The 17,942-nt window shown below is 35.9% G+C and overlaps 1 protein-coding gene across 3 annotated transcripts in view; it reads right to left on the bottom strand.

Annotated features, from left to right (window-relative positions):
- Positions 1-17,942, bottom strand: part of LOC103998042 (kinesin-like protein KIN-7D, chloroplastic) — a 38,093-nt gene that overhangs the window by 16,973 nt on the left and 3,178 nt on the right. For all 3 annotated transcript variants that reach the window (XM_065125673.1, XM_009419416.3, XM_018818350.2), the window contains exons 4-9: positions 15,500-15,552; positions 12,954-13,019; positions 12,805-12,858; positions 10,094-10,153; positions 5,941-6,019; positions 1,161-1,228 (exon numbers count right to left, since the gene is read on the bottom strand). In XM_065125673.1, coding sequence (XP_064981745.1) covers positions 1,161-1,228; positions 5,941-6,019; positions 10,094-10,153; positions 12,805-12,858; positions 12,954-13,019; positions 15,500-15,552 — 380 coding nt within the window. The remainder of the gene's footprint in view (positions 1-1,160; positions 1,229-5,940; positions 6,020-10,093; positions 10,154-12,804; positions 12,859-12,953; positions 13,020-15,499; positions 15,553-17,942) is intronic.

Consider the following 17,942-nt stretch of genomic DNA (forward strand, 5'->3'; position numbering starts at 1 on the left):
AGTGCTACAGTGCACTCGGACCGGTAATAGGTGGTCCACATACTGGCAACCGGTCGGACCAGTACATACCACCCATACCAAGCGGTACAGTTCGGTACTGCAGACCCTGATGCTAAGCTTGGCATGGCTATATTGGATTGCAGGGCATGAAAAACGTTAGGTGCTTCCAAATAATACTATTATTAATGTTTGTGCGTTGCTTTTCTTTTTCCTTACCGATGAAATATCCCAGACAGAAAAAAGCTGGTACCAGACTAGATCTAAAATGTTATTTCGGTATATAAAAATTAACTGGTAAACGATAATCTATCCAATAGAAGATACAGAATGCTGGTTTATTCTTCTTCTTTTATCTCATTTTCTTTATTTATGACATTGACATGTGTTGAAGGATTCAAAATATTTCTTATGTTGTTTATTTCCTTGTAAATCTTTTCTAATTTGTAGGATTTACTAAGGATAGCTTTCTATTTTTGTAGTTTTCTGATTTTGTGGAATTTTTTATTTTGTAAAATAGTTTCCATTTTTCTACAATTACGTGCTTTATGTTTTGTAAGTTTGGTATTAAATGAAATAAGAAGAATTCATTTCTACATTCTTTCTACTTTTTTTGGGATGGTATAAAAACCATTCTGAAAAAAAGGCATGAAGACATGTTTAGTGCATTTATTGCTCAAGTACCTCCCTTTCTTTCTCGTGTCAGAAACTTATTCAACCTAATTCTAAGCCAATTCTGCCTTTAATCAACCTATGACTCAATCATTCACTAGTGAACTTCAAAGCATTTAACCTTCCTTTAGTGAAATAGAAGTTAAGCTCTACTGCCTTGAAAATGAAATTCTCAGAAGATTATATAACTTATAGTCAGTATAGAATCCTTTATTAATGAAACCAACTATCAATCACAACTGAAACAGGAAAGCCTTGGAAAAAAACAGAAAGAACCATGAATTTAGATAAATGTTCAGTGATGTGGAATGCTCCACAGACCAAAAATTAAGACTTTAACATTTGGGAACAAATATGTCATGCTAACAGTACAAGTCTCCTTAGATTATCTTAGCATCTTAGTTGGTCGAGTATTAAATTTTGAAAGGTCTGTCACAAAGATAAACTGGGAGAATTGAAATAAATAACCCATTTAAGTGCAGGATAGGTACCAGTGTGAAAATTGTATGACTTCGACTGCTTAGTAAATTGAAGTTATTTGATCCAACATGTCTATGCTCTGTCATCAACTCAAAAGTTACCATCGTTAGCATGATAAAGAGGCATCAAAAGCATAAAACATGAAAAAGTTTATATAAAGCAATTAACTTTCTAACCTAACAAGCATGCGTCTACTGGAAAAAGGTACTTTTTTTTCATGCCATTACATTTATCTGTTATGGATTATGATCGAACCAAGTTCCTCTCTCATGTGGACTGTTGCTAGATGGTCATAAAAATTAAAAGAATGAACAGTATTTGATCCTTGCAAGACAAATAAAATTAGGGGCTAATAAGATATTTTAGCTACTGGAAACAGCTGACCTCACAGATTATGCAGATTATTTTTTTTTCTTTTGTGACTATATATATATATATATATATATATAAAATAAAACTCTTTTCACTCAATTGTCTGAACTTTTCTTTTTGTCCACTCACTGAATCAGACACCAGCATATGTATCTCAGTCTTATTGGTATATGGTTCCAACAAAAATTGCAAGTTACATATAAAACTACTTTGTGAACTAGCACTTGCAAATAAAGGCAAATAAGAGTGACAACTATTCTATATGTAATTAAATTTGCTCATTTGGAAGGAAAAAGAATACAAAAACAAAAAATTTACTGATCAGAAATAACCCGCTGATATTCCAGTAAGCAGAAATCGAGATTAGTTGAAAACAATATTAGAAAGGCCTACTAAGTAGCAAACACTCCAGCCCGTATAACTATGTAAGACAGGGAGATTCCTTCAATTAGAAAAGTGTCCTTTTCAGCCATCAAACTAGACATGACTAAACGGAAACAATATCTTGGTATCATATAAACAAACTGTTTTACCAACATAAAAATCAGAGTCAGCCATCAAACTAGACATGACTAAACGGAAACAATATCTTGGTATCATATAAACAAACTGTTTTACCAACATAAAAATCAGAGTTATTAAAAGCTTATAAAGCACTCGAGTGCTAAGATCCCAAGTCCTCTGAGCATGCATTGGTAAAGAAAATTGCAAGTCATACTGAAATATATTAGAGACAATGTTCAGACTAAAATAATTGGAGAATCACAGTTTACTTATAATTCAGTTGTATATAATACATATATAGCTGCTGGGAATACAGTGAGAAGCTTAAAGATGGATATTGTAGTTATAAGAAAATATATATATTGTCAGAAGAAGGAAAATAAAACCTGAGAAACATTTGGTTGGTGGTTTCAGATAACAACAAAACAGAAAAATTAAAAAAGAGAAAAGAAGTCTAGAGAGAAAGAAAAAGAGAAGAAATAAAATAGAGGTGCCTATACAAAAGAAAATGAACGAGGAAAGAAAGCATGAGAACGGAAGAAATAAACAAAGAAATAAGAAAAATAAAAGAGAGTTGAAAGAAAGAGGAGAAAATAGGGACAACAGAAGCATATGATGCAAAATCCTTACCGTTTGGTCTTCAAACAAGAATCCCTTTAAAAAAAATCTAATCTATAATACTTAAATCAAATAATTTGATAAAGAATTAAAGATAAACTTGATAGACATATTAATCATGTATGAAGCACACCTTTCATAAACCCTGGTTTCTTGAGAAGGTGCATAGTGCTTAACATAAGGTGCACATTAGTGAAAGTACACCTTTGATAACATGGCATAAAAATAATAAAAACATTGGTAAATGGACATTTGGCCTTTGTATTCAAAGTTGCATCAACCAAACATTTGGAATCTCTAGACACTAGAATATTATTCATTTATTCTCCTAGTTGGAGCTAAATTCTAAGAAATACATTACATCAATTTTGTCGATGCTTTGACATCCACATGTGATATTCTTTGGTATATTTAAATAGAGCTAGAAATAAGTTAAGCAAGTAGATGATAGGTCAGATAATATTTCAATTAAATGAATTACCCTTAATTACAGAACAACGATTTGGACTTCATTGCGGAGCGAGTTCTCGATTGATGTATTGTTTTGTGAAACCAAAAAGAACTAGATATATTGTTTTGTGAAATAAAACGATTTCTCCATTGCACAGCAGTCAAACCAAATGATCTTTATATATTCTATTCAGTGATTGCAAAAGGCGCTCGGGCGCTCGCCTAGGCGCTCGAGCGAGGCGAGGCGAGGCCCGAGCGCCTCGCTAATGTCGCTGCTCGCGCCTCCCGCGAGCCTTCCCGCTGCTCGCGCCAACCGCAAGCCCTCTCGCGAGCAGCGACATTAGCGAGGCGCTCGGGCCTCGCCTCGCCTGAGCCCAGGCGCTGGGCGCTTCGGGCGAGCGCCTGGGTAAACCAAGGCGACCGAACCAGAATTTTAGGTCTGGTTCGATCCTGGTTCGGTTGTTAGTTGGTTCAATCGAACCAACTAAACCGATATAACCCCAACCCTAACCCTAACCCAACACTAACCTGCTGCCGCTGCCGCTCTCGATTGCGATCGCGATCTCGTCGCTCGCTGCCGCTGCTCCCGCTGACGCTGCTCGCCGCTGTCGCTGCTCGCGCCTCCCGCGAGCCTTCCCGCTGCTCGCGCCTCCCGCAAGCCCTCTCGCTGCTCGCGCCTCCTGCGAGCCCTCCCGCGAGCCCTCTCACTGCTCGCGTCTCCTGCGAGCCCTCCCGCGAGCCTTCCCGCTGCTCGCGCCTCCCTCGAGCCCTCCCGCAAGCCTTCCCTCTGCTCGCGACTCCCGCTGCTCGCGCCTCCCGCGAGCCCTCCCAGCTGCCGCGAGCCCTCCCTCTGCTCGCGACTCCCGCGAGCCCTCCCACTACTCGCGCCTCCCGCTCCCTTTCCTTTTCCTCCCGCCGCTCGCCGCTGCCGACGCTGCTTCCTTTCTCCGTCAAGCTCAGACTGCTCAGTATACTCTTAAATCTTAATATTAAGTTTATTTGAATTTTGAAATGATTAATTTTCATTAATAGATTAATAATATATTATTTTGATTTTAATGTTATTAATTTTGTGATTTTGTATCTTAGATTTTTTTAATTTAATAGCATATTTTTATTTAAAATTTTAAATAATTATATTTATTAATTATATTATATATTTTTATATTTTAGCGCCTCGCTTCGCTCGGGCGAGCGCCTAGCGCCTCGGGCGTTTTTGGACCTTGGCGCCTTTTGGCGCCTAGCGCTTTTTAAATCACTGATTCTATTCGAGTATTTAAGCCTCCTCAGTAACCAAAGTTCAAATGGTAGGCTACATAAAAAAAATATGGAACTGCTCAATGCAATGTTTAAGTCAATTCTGTTTTCCTTTACAAGGTAAGATAGGGAATGCCTAATTCAATTCACAATAAAAATGAAACAGAAATCGAGAAAATTTCAAAAAAGCATAAGAGAAAGTCTAATCCAATTTTTGATGGGTTTTCCTAAAATTTGTTATCCTGAAAACATAATAAGGTTTTCTCTTCTTTAATTTGATAATTAGTTTTCTTCAGAATTTTGTTTCAATTTAGGTCAAATTATCTGTCTTTTATTAGGATCAATTGATGAGATTCTTTCATCATCTCATGCTAAGTTGCTAATGGTATAATCATCAGTCTATGAACAAAAATAAACTATCACGTGTTAATAGCTTGAAATCTAGAAGGCCTTGCCTTTGTTTGAAAGACACTTCCAGTCCTTTCAATAATCTGTCAGACCAGTATGGAACTGAAATACAGAGAAGGATGCAAACCTATGCTTTCTATTAATAGTCTGTAAGCAGTTTAGATATTGTAGGATCACTTTTGAAGGCTAGACTAATGAAAATGGATCCTTCATTATCAGATATCAAGTGCATTGGCCACCATTAAATTAATCCAGGTGCTTACACCTCCATCTTTGCATATATGTGTTCACATTTATAACCTGTATAAGTGTGTCAATTTCAGGATGTGTCCCTATGCAATATATAAATATCTTCCATGCATGTGAAAAACATTCATATATTGAAGAAGGATTCATCTAGAGATATTTAGATGTCCATTTTCAGTTACAACACATTTATTCTTGTACTTCTCACGATTTAATTTCAGAATAACAAGCACTAAAAAACTGACAACTAGAGGTCGATTTATGCCTTCCAAAATTGAAGCATAATAAAAAAATAATCATAGTGAAAAAAAATTGCAGTTCCTTTATCATCACTACCAAACCAGAAATTTTCCAATATGAGCATTTGGTTTATGAGACATATACTCTAATAATAATGTAAAGAAAAGAAAGGAGAGAGTTTGTGCACTCAAATAAAGACAACAAGTATGGATGGATTGTTGGAATCATATTTCAATATCAGACACAATCAGGCAGGCATTTCATGATAAATACTCAGAGCAGTATGCCAAGCTACAATAGTTTTGTCGGCTGTACCAAGGTTTATACCATATCAATCTACCCTAGTACATATGCCAATCAGCAAGAGACCTGCACTCTAATACCATGCCGATGGGTAAATTTAGTGGCCTAAGGACTGTTATATGATATATGATCCTTAATATCAAGAATAATTTTTGTGTTATAAAAGAAATAAAATGAAATTACTATTTAGATGCAAAATGCAGAGAAAAATAACATGAATATCATGTAGATCAAATTTAGAGATAATGGTTGACAAGTAGCAGTAGATACATAAAGATGATTAATGAGTAGGAAAAGTTATAGTGAGGTTAGTTGACCATCTATAGTTAGTAAGCAAGGATTAATCATATTCATATAAGTTGACCTGTAAAGATATAAACTCTTAAAGTTCACCTTCTCCAGCTGCAATAAGGGACAGTGCATGTGCAGGAGACAAGACAACCTCCTCCTTAATGCCTTCAACAAATGTTCCCTGTAAGAAGCAATGGAAAGTCATTAGATTATAAATATATCTGCAAAGACCAATTACTTGCCATTTTACCATATAAAGCTAACACTAATTTAGTAAGCATGTTGCAATAGACCTTTAATCCAAGATAAGAGAAAATATAGAAGATGCAATCATTATCAAACTCAAAGTTGATCATTCCCTGAAAAATCTCATACAAAACTAGCAACAAATCTAAAAAACTTCAACAAGGATGCAAGCAATATTGATTCTATGCTACTTGATAGTTGTCACATGTTGAATCAGCTGGTCTATGGCATATCTGCTTGTGTCTAAATTGCAGAATCCACCAAGCACACAAAGGAGCACTGTCTGTAAAGGTAAAAGACTAAGCACTGCCCTATACTAGAGGTATAAGGTCCACATTAGCAAACCAGTTTGGTATACATACCACTGGGTGGTACGGCAGACTATATTGCCTGATATCACTGGAAATAATAAAATAAATAAATATCAAGTGCAGTAATTTGAATAATGGTTGAACCTGCACATTGTGATGGTACTTACTAGTCCAACCACTTATTGGCATGCCGACTTGGCAATTTCACCCATCGGTTCAGAATTTGTACCGTCTAGTAAGTCTTGAGAACTGAGCTTACCAATCAGTTTTAGACTGTAGGAGGCTTGGAGCTACTCTACCGGGCAGTAAAGTCACCCTGGGTCATTGGATACAAAGACCCATTAAAGGTCTCTTTGGGAATTTTAAGGATCCTTTCCCCTTCTTTCATCCCTTCCTCCACTTTTCTTCACTCCCTCTCTCAATCCGCAACCATATATCCCTTAAATTCTCTCCCTAGGTCTCTCAGTGCACTCTCCAAGTTAAAAAATTATCAAGTTGGAGACTGATCTCAATAAATTGAAGCCTCATTTTTTACATTTGAACCAATATTTCACCGAGAAAAGGTAAATTTAACCTTATCTTTCAAATTAATTAGTCAAGTCTGTTGCAAGAAGTTTAGGGTTAGATTTCTTGCCTCGTAAGATAGTTATTTCATCAACCTAAAATTAGGTTGTAGGTGTTTTTCTTAATGAATTTGGGACTATATTTGCGAAGATCGAATCTTGAGCCTTGCAGATTTAGTAGATCCGCATGGAAGAAGCCTACATCTGTGCAATCTAGAATAGATACCTAAAGATCTAGCTTTGATCCTTGCAGATTTTGCTGGATCAAGCCTTGATTCTTGTAGGTCTAGGCTAGATCTGCGAGGACACTAGAAAAGCAATGACCAAACCTTGAACCTGATAAATCTAGATTGATCTGCAAGGATCTCACATCTATTCATGTGGATCCAGACTAGATTGATAAGAAACTTGCTAGCCTTGATCCTTATAGATGTAGGCTTCATTGTAAGGATCTAGATTGAATCTGCATGAATCCAAGTGGAATCTTATGCATCTAGCCTTCGGTTTGAAAATCAAATACAAATTTAATAATGTCTCTCGCTAGAATTGGCAACCTTTTGTAGAAAAACAGTGCCAAGGCCACAAAATAATGATTTGGTATCACAGTATGCCTGTCACTTGGAGCACCAATATCATTGACACTGCATCTACTACAAAGAAGCCCAGAGGTGGCATATGGAGTTTCTTTAATTCATTCGGCAAAAGGCTAACTCAAGTTGTTGATCTGGATCTTGTGGTCATCCTACTTAAAAGAGACCAAGATTCATTATGCATATACCGAGGAGCAAAAGAGGGATATGGTAAAGTCAATTGTAAAATATTTTCATTACACTGAATCCCTACTAATGCAGCTCAAGGTCCTTAATATCAATGTATAGTGTCCACCATTCAAAGGCATGGTCCCAACATATAATCTCCTACAAGATCATAGTTAGACATCTTAAGGAAGTTGCGCAGATCAGAGATTTAATAGTCTTTTAAAAAGCAGTTAAGCAGTTGCTTGCGACAGTTGATATGGACCTACCAAGATAAGCATCATTCATTTCATGGTAAATTGTAATATGCAGGTAGTCATTGGATCCTATTCATGATATATGATGGAGGCTGTCGTAGATGAGATCGGACCATCGTGTGAAGTATAACTGATCACAAACAACAGTGCAAATTTCAAGAAAGCTGGTAAACAATTGATAGACACCAGAGCATCATTGATGATATCTCCATGGTGAAGAGAACAGACTAGACTTCTTACATGGTTAGATTTCCTACTGCATCTAGTCTGTTCCATGTCTGTATCATTTTATTTCCAGATGCAGTAGAGTAAAAGGAACAACAGGGGTCACAAGAGGTTGATCACCGTGAGGGAGAGTAGAGCCCGATGTTGGTATATGGCCGACCATTAGGCAATCAGTCCTCCATGGGTCGTGGCATTGCATAACAAACTCAGTCATCCAATCATGCAGTAGGGGTAAAGCTTAAACTTTACAATCAGTTGACCCTTTGAAAGCAAACAACAAGCAACAAATACAGTCAAGTGACACCTTTGAAATTCTCACTTCATGATGTCCACAAGAGACATTGTGAAAAGAAATGTATCCACCAGTGATGGAGAATGAACTGAGGAACAACATATCATCATACTACCCAAGATTAAGATCATGACACACATCAACTTGAGCAATTTGTTAATGATCAAAAGGATAAAGGAAAATGGAAGATGGTTAATAACTATGAGGAGATGAGACAAAGATTATATAATGTCAATTTTGGTAGGAGCTCATCCTATTCACAATCTTCTTACCAATATGATTCTCATCACCACAATTTTGTGGTAATAGTTGGTTATTTTTCCAGAGTTGGATATATTTTATCACTCAGCACCATATAATGACAATAATGCTACACTACAATGGATCTTGCGGAGTTGTACTTGCCATGATCGCTATAAACTTTCTTTAACAATAAGTCCATGACTGCTAGCATATTATTGCATTAGTGGAACACTCTTTATCAATATCAAATATTGTGGGTGAATTTTCATGCATATATATGTCCTTTAGAATTACAATCTTGATCTACAATGCTACTGTGTGACTGTATAGTTAGCCATTACATTGAATATATATGCGAAGAAGCGCTTGGCAATCTTGGAAGAAAGTTGTGCTAATAAAGAGTTTTGAAGAAATTCTCTCTTTGTTCAAACTCATAGAAGAGAATGAAACAACTAAAGGGAGAATATGCACTGTATTAAAAATGATAAGTTAAAGAAAGCTTATATGTGAAGTCCTCCATCTGTATTCATTCAAGGACTAAATATTTGGTGAGTGTGTGAGATAGTATGAGATACTATATATACAGTTTAATAGAAGAAATTGTAATGCTGACCCTTTAAAGTATATGCCAGCAAACATGAAGCATGATAGCAAGATAGCATGGTACATGACAAATGAGTGCAGGTACCATCATTGTAGGTAATTACTGGCTGTTGCTCTGGAATGTAACAAGCTCAGACCAACATGTTGGGGCACAACATGGCATGCAGCACAAACACTACAAATCCAAGACATCTACATACTTGCTCTAGGACACACTACCATTTATAATATTCCCAACTTATTCGAACTCCTCTAGTGATAATTGCAAACAAAAAGGCAGCACCAGCATAATGGTTGCTGATTTGGTTAGTCCCATTTATGAACAACTTCCTTGATGAAAACCAGCTATTTAAAAATACAGAACGCTTTTATACAGAAAATTGATTGAATGAAGAGCTATTTGTGACAATTCATACATAATAGTAGTGCAAATAGATATCCTCAAAGGAAAAGGAAAATAAGAACACAAATGCTGAACTCCTCTATTGAATATGTTCCCTTACTTTTCTTTGGTAAAAGAAATCATACACAAGTTGAGACCTAAAGAATTGAATCAAATTCCAGCCTTCCTTTATTAGTCTTCATACACATTTAAATATTTATTTAATCCATGCTTAATTATTCATTTAATCCCATACATAAGTACCTTGTCAATAATATAGGCAAATTCAAAATCATTATGCAATTATGACAAATGTTTCAGTAAAATCAATTGGGAAGATAAGCATCATTTCTGATAACAAGAATGTTTAAGTAGTACCTGAGAGTCCTCCCTGATTCGCAAATTCTGTCCTGCTGGATTTAACAAATCATTAACAACCTGGATCAAAAAGTTTTAATAAGTAAAATTATATACAACTACTCAGAAGAAAACTAATTAATTATAAATTGACCAAAGTTCACAAAGCCATAAGTTTTGATAAAAATTGAGTAAGAATTCATTAAATTGATCACGGTAAACAGAACAATACATCATGCTGTTACACAATACACATACTGCATATACCTGTACAAGTATGACAGTCTTCACAAGTGTGAGAAAGATTATGAAATTTATTTATTTTCATAATTGTGAAACTATTTATGAGCTTTTTTTTTTTTTAATTATTTATTTCTTATGGTTTCATCTACAAGTTTTCCAAGACTAATGATGGAACAATGCATAATTCAAGGCTCCAAAGAAAGAAGCTGATGTGTATAATATAGAATACCAATCACAACAGGCCACATCAAACAAGTAATGAGAGATCTATAGAGAGCACGCATTCCTTATATATGCCATTATCATAACTTCAAAAGTATGTTTATTCATAGTCCTAAATGTTGGAAACTGCAACCACTACAGTTGAGCCTACTGATCTTGCAAATTGACAAACAACTGATGCCATTCTCACTTAAAACTACAGATCCAATGTTGTATTAATATTTGCTTCTAGATCCAGTAAAAACTTGCTTTTCTAATAGTAGACAATAGTCACAATACATGCATTTGCATATCAAATGAGGTTTTGTATTACTAAATAGAACATGAAGTATAAAGAAGAGGCCAGCAAGTGAAATTTGCAAGATTACAGATAATTGAAAGTTTGTTCTTTAGACTCATTGGAAACTAGATACACCATCCTAAAACTTGGCGTGTCCCATATTTAACACTTAAATGATTAGCAGGGCACCCAAAAAATTGTAAGAGATATCTTCAAATTACATATGATTACATGTGCATTTTGGATGGTATTCCATTTGAACCTTGTACATACATGAGCATATGATGATATGCATGTCAATAAACACGTGTACATGCTCATATATAACAGTCCATGTACGCTTCAAAACACATACAGCAGAGTAGTGAGAGCCAGAGATCTACGCTTGATTTCATAGCATGTTGTACTGGCCAATTCCAATCATTGATGTGATATCATAAGCTGGATCTATAACTAAGAATCGATCAAATAGACTAACATGCTTATCTTAACCCAATCTAAAAGAACCTGTACTAAAATCCACCTTATACCGCTGAACAGAATCCACTGCAATCTCGGCATCACTAAGGTAAAAAAAATGGTCAGAATAGCCACCTTCCAGATTCATATATATTATCTCCCAAATTCCACACCTTTCTTTTATTTTATTTTTTCTCACCCAACAAATCAGAACAAATAGTGTGAAAAAAATGCTTCTCTTTTATTTGTAGTTTAACACCAACTTGCAGAATTAAACTATGATGGAGACAATAAGAACATGATCTTTTTTTTTTTTTACTTTGAATTTTTTTTCCCCTTAACAGATGTAAAGATACTCAATCACGGTTCATATCACAATTATCTAAATAAAACCAATTGAAAGCTAGACTACATCATTGGCCTCAAAACACAACTTTTCCACAATGGTCCAAGAAAACACAGATTAATACCAAAACTGCAAGAAAGGTTACAGAAGATGATACAAACGGATAGCTAAAACAAGGTATATGGTTCTCCTTTTCCTTTCTATTCAACCAGACTCCACGAAACAGCAGAAAAGATCTGAGTGCTTTCTGTCATGTGCTCTTTGATGCTTCACAGCTGATTGCATTCCCTTTCCTGGTCATGGTCACAAGGAACTTCTCTGTGACTCAAGAGGATGCATTAGGACTTTGGCTTCTCAAGCATGTCTGAAAGACTGAAACATCATTTCTCATTTATCAGGAGGTTTTTTAACCACATGGTTCAGTTTAAGGCTTGCCTAAATTTATGATTCAGATCAACCCTTGATGATCTGACCCACCAAACAATCAATAATCTGAACATGAAACAGCCAGTTGGAGGGTCAAGAAATCATGGCCTGATCCGACTCATTTGGTAAATGAATTGAAACCAGGTTTTCTTGCATTGACAATAGATTCATGTAACTACCACCAATGTCATTAGCGGTGGGTAAGAACTTGGTCTCACAACTGATAAAGGAATACCATGGGTCACAGAAAAAATTCAACCAATCAATGATCTAGTGACACTCAATATAGATCTAACATCTGAATAAAATTTTCACAAAAAACCAAATTACTTGTTCTCTTCACTTTTTACATCTTTCCTTCAGTTCTATATATTTTTACTTCATTAGACAATATAGTCCCTTATCATCTAAAGCAAATCAAGATTTATTGCGATAAAACAGATTTGATGCAAGAATAACTCCTGCAAAGTTGTACTCTTTACCAATATGAGTAACTGATGTGTACAAAGGCTAGCAGAAAATGGACTCACATATCTACATGTTAAAAAGGTCTTAAATACCTGTCACAAATTTTGGCAAGAAAATCGGACACTCTTAATGATAAAATATACTTGTGCAGATGCACCGAAAATGTTCAACAATCCACAATGGGAAAATGGAAAAACAGTCAGCCACAGAGAGAAAAGAGAAAACAAACTTGAAATTGTTTTGCAGAGAAGTAAACCAGCATCTGATGCAGCAGTTTAAAGAACGAACCTCATTGTAGATTTCCATATATGATACACGTAGAAGAAACTCACGGCTTGGAGTCTAGAACCAAAAGTATGTGTTCGGATTATTTTTGTTGAAGAGAGTTTTGAACTTATTGAAATGCATTACAATGATAGAAAATCTGTCCAAGGTACCTCTTGTATGATGCTAAATGCATCTTTTACAGCCAACGGTATGATTCCTGGGGACCTTTGATCTCCCTGAGTTTGATTCATTAAAAGGAAATAAACGTAAGTCATAAAATTTTAAGACTGCATAATGCAAATATGAAACTCTATTAGCCTAATAATTGTACTTATGTCCTAGCAGTATTATCAGAGCAGAAGGAAATCTCAGAACTATGTGCATATTTGGGGGATGGAAGGACTCGTGATGGACCAGTTTGACCTGAGGTTAGTTTTCAATATCAAACTGACCAAACACTGTCAAACCCAACTGAAAATGGACAAAGATTGCAATCTCAATCCATACTGGTTCCAACATGCCAGCATACTGATAGGGTACATTAGCATGGAAAAACTTGATAGAGGGAAGTGATGAATAGAATTACATACATATTTATGCAAGCATGTATATTTTTTTGTTTGTGTGTTTAGACTGATGGACCACTAATGTGTAGAATATGATGATTAAGATTAGCATGGTTTAATAGATCCCGTCTGGTATCAGAATGGTTTCAATTACCAGATGGGCCAATCATAAATAGAATATGATGATTAAGATTTAAGAATATCTAACTCACATATGTTTTTGTTTCACTAACTTCTTGCCACTATATTTTTACTCTTCTTTTGGGACTCAATTTTGTAGTCAAGGTACATGAATAGGCATATACTAAATTTAAGTTTTTGAAAAAGTTTAAATAGGTCTTGCTTGGCATGGGCATGGCTTCAAATACTGGATAGACCGAGATGTACTAGTACATATCACACAATTGGACTAGTACCTAACTATATAGCTTGATTTTGTTTGGTATTCTTTTTTTTTTTATTTTAGTGAGAAGTACACCGATTCCACGCTGTTTTAAGAACTTGTTGAAACCAGTATCAGACTGGTATTTAACTCCTTGTCTATGAGAATGTTGATTTACATTGAAATGTTAGGCTGTCACTCAAATCCCCCCTTATCCCAAACTAGAATCAAGAAGCTTAGAAAGTGTGATCAGCTATACAAAACATGGAATTCCAGGAAGAAGGAAACTCCAGGGACAAGGGCCTTGGAATTCCAGGATGAATAAAAAATAAAGCATATGCCATAACCAGAAACAATGTCAAATTGGAATCTGTAAGTAGCCGAACACAAAGTGGGAATTTTAGCAGGAACTAGGATAACCACTCAGAACTTGATGTCCCTATTCCAATTTTGATTGGCTGTTGAAGCATAATATTTTAGAATTTTGATAGCTCTGGATGAATCTTTAAGATTCGAAAGATAAATATATTTTTCTAAGAATAATTAAACAACAGCAATTTAGTTCAGTTTAGCCTTAATGAAGTATTTTCAATTGACTATCTTTGCACCAAAAGAGAAAAGATATAAAAAGTTTCAAACAACTGAGAAGAGAAAATTGCAGAAGATATTTCATGAGTAATGAAGTTGAACAAGTACAACTTAAGTTCAGACTCAGTTAAAGAAATATTTTGTCAACACAAGTTTTTATAAACCGAAGAAATGTATAAATGCTACAGTATCATGGTCTCGATTTGTCATCTAATCCATGGATTAAAATTCTTAAGAATGGGGCTCTCTGTTGACCTTAGCCCATGAGGGCTTCATGGTCTCCTCTGGCCAAATGTTTTTTTTTTTTTCTCTGGCTAAACGTACCTATCAGAACTAGCCCAATTTACCCAAACCATGGAGGATTTTTAGAAACACCAAACTAAAAACTGTAGTCATGCGTTTGTGCACTTATATACAATTGACATGCTAATAAATTATAGGCAACTTCATCTCTTGGTGCTCTAGTCAAAGCACAAAATCTATAAGAAACCAAAAGGGTCTAAGAAACATTCCTTGATATTTCTTGGGTTAGAAAATTGTTTAAAAGGGAAATGAAAGAACTGAAAGAGATATGGGATAAAACATGTCCATTTTTACAAAAATATCCGCATCAAGGATTTAAACGACAAATTGTACAAATACCATTCTATTATTAGCCCCATAGAACATATCACTGTTACATTGGTCAGTATTAGTGACCTTCAGGACAGCAGGGCTACTTTGGTCAGTATTTGAGTATATACTGCTTGGACTTGGTAAGGATCAGTATTTGAGTTCTTGACCCATATAGGCTTCAGTCAAATTTAACCAAAACAATAAGAACTGTCCAAAAACTGCTTCAACTTCAGCTATTTTAAACTAAACCTATGCTAGGCCTAGAAATAACTTTCACCCTTGGTTTTTTCTTGGACACTTCCACAATTTGAAGTTTTGAACCATGCTTACATTTAGTTGCATACCGAAATAGAAAGCTATGAATAAACTCTAGGCCTAACTTGATGCAAATATATATCAAGCAATAGGATTTGGAGAAAGAAATAGAAAGATAACAAATCAAATTGGACAATAGCAAGAATGAGAAGACAAAACTGGATGGTAATCAACAATAAAACCAACAATGCCCACTTGCATCACAACAGAATATACGTGAGAACCCAAGTACAAAAGTTGTGACCCTCACATGCATCGTATGTGTTTTGCCACTGCTTGTAACACCATAAGCAAAAATTGTGCCTGTGGAAAGATAAAAGACAGGGTTAAAGCATGATTAAATGACATTCTTGAAGATAATAGTGCAGTTATCAGTTGCCATAGTCTCAGATGCTGCAATGCAAGGAACTCGGCTTCAAGCCAAGCATGCATGCTTCAGGGTCATCATCTACAAATAAAATCCTTACAGTCTGCTTTTAGGCATCAAAGATGCTATATTGTGTCTCCACATGCAAAGCACATGAAGAGATGAAGAATTTCATAATTATTGAGATAATTCTGAACCAATACATAAATTTTAATATTTCTTTGATTTAAATGGCGATAAAAAATTATTTCTCCATTGAAACAGAGCCCCTTTCTCTTTTGATGCTTGGAAAATTCCTTTCATGTTAGTTTCTACGATTCAACCTTGTACCGAAGGCAAGACAATGGCCAGTAAAATAAGTTGTTAAACAACTTGAGGGTTCCTATAAAATTTATGAATTTCTGGTGTTGATACAGGGCCCTTTCTCTTTTGATGCTTGGAAAATTCCTTTCATGTTAGTTTCTACAACTCAACCTTGTTCTGAAGGCAAGGCAATGGCCACTAAAACAAGTTATTAAACAACTTGAGGGTTCCCATAAAATTTGTGAATGACCCAGACTTCAAACCAAGTAATCTAGGTCTTATGAATATAAGCTGTCCTTAGCTTTTTTTATTCATCCACTTTTAATTCTTAATATTTAATCAACTTTAAAAAAATTATCAGTGAGCCTTAGTCAGATGACATGCATTGCAATTCAATTTTGAACAATGATCTCTGGTGTTTTGACAATGACAAAATTATACAAATGAGGTACCAAAAGACATTTGATAAAATATTTCACAAAAAGATTTTGAGTTTTACTTTGTCCAGGTTGTAGACTTTTAGCTTCTTTTGCTTCTGTGGTCTCACTCAAGGGTTAATCTTGGCCTGGTATCGATACCGACCAATGACCAAACTGGTAGAAACATGGGCCACTACAAACACAAAGAATGAGATATGCACCAGGGAGGAGGCATTGATGTCAGGAAAAAGACAATGTTGGTGATGAAAGAAGGTGGCGAGATAGCAATGCAGAGAAAGGAGACAATGATGACAGCAGAAGGCAGTGACACAGCAATGTGAACGAGAAGTATAGTGCAGACAAAGAGAAGGAGGCAGAGGAGGAGAAAGAGAAAACGAGAAGTAAAAGAAAAGTATGAACTGTAGGGCATATATAAACAGAAAAATAAAAGAGGGGGCCCAACACTGATGTGAAATGGTATGCTCACGGTCTGATACAGCTCAGCACTGATGAACTTACTGCTCAGAGAGCCCATATGGTAAACTAAACAGTGGCAAGCTCAGTTTCAGACTGGACTGGGCAAGATTGATCCATCCATATACAGATTTAGCAGGGAACCAGCACTAGATTTACATTATCTGAAGTCTGATAACCTCGGAATCTTATTTCTGTCGTTCTAAGTAACTAGTATCAAATCAGCACTAGATTTAATATATGTATTGTTTCAAAACGAAGAATGAGGAACAAGTATGTCGCATTACCAATTTTCAATCATCATGCTATTGAACTAATTGATGTTCTTTGCAATACCATTTTCCCTTCAATAAGTTTAGAATTTTCCTAGGCATATAAATTTCATGGAACTTTAGCTACATCCAAGGATTGAAATTTCGTACCATACCGAAGTTTCGAGATTCGCTCAATACGGTACGATATTGTATACCGAGCGATATATTTCGATATACCACTCGGTGTATATATATATATATATATAAAGTAAAAAAAAAATCTTTTTCGGCGACATCACCTCAGAAAAAATGAGGTGGAGACATCACCTCTTTATATATATATATATATATATATATATATAACCGTTTTCACCGCGACATCACCTCTTCTCTTCGCGACGCCGAGATTCTTCTCCTTGCGTGGATGAGAGGTCGTCGACAGACGAGGAGGGAGAGCGACGCACGTACTCCTCTTCTTCTCCTTTTTCTTTCTTCCCTTTCCCCCTCTTCTTTCTTCTCCCTTGGTCACCCCTCTTCTTTCTTCTTCCTCGGTCACCGCCGATTTAAAATGATAACAGGGCAAAAATAGCCCAATCGACGGTACCGCCCGATGGTGGGCGGTCCTGTATCGATCTACTAGCGGACCGGTACATACCGCCCGATACATATGGTATTATTCGAAATTGAAGATCTTGGATACATTACATGTTTGAAACCAGCACAATGAGTTAAATACCTCTGGTGATGAACTAGTTGCTGATGTGTTGCTGAAAACCTTTAGGTCTCATGCCCTGTTCCTATAGAATTAGTAGCCTAAATGGGTGCCGTTAGAGAAGAACATGTTAATATTTGGTGTATGATGAACTGAATAATGGA

The sequence above is a fragment of the Musa acuminata genome, chromosome BXJ2-9, assembly GCF_036884655.1.
Source record: "Musa acuminata AAA Group cultivar baxijiao chromosome BXJ2-9, Cavendish_Baxijiao_AAA, whole genome shotgun sequence".
NCBI lineage: Eukaryota > Viridiplantae > Streptophyta > Magnoliopsida > Zingiberales > Musaceae > Musa > Musa acuminata.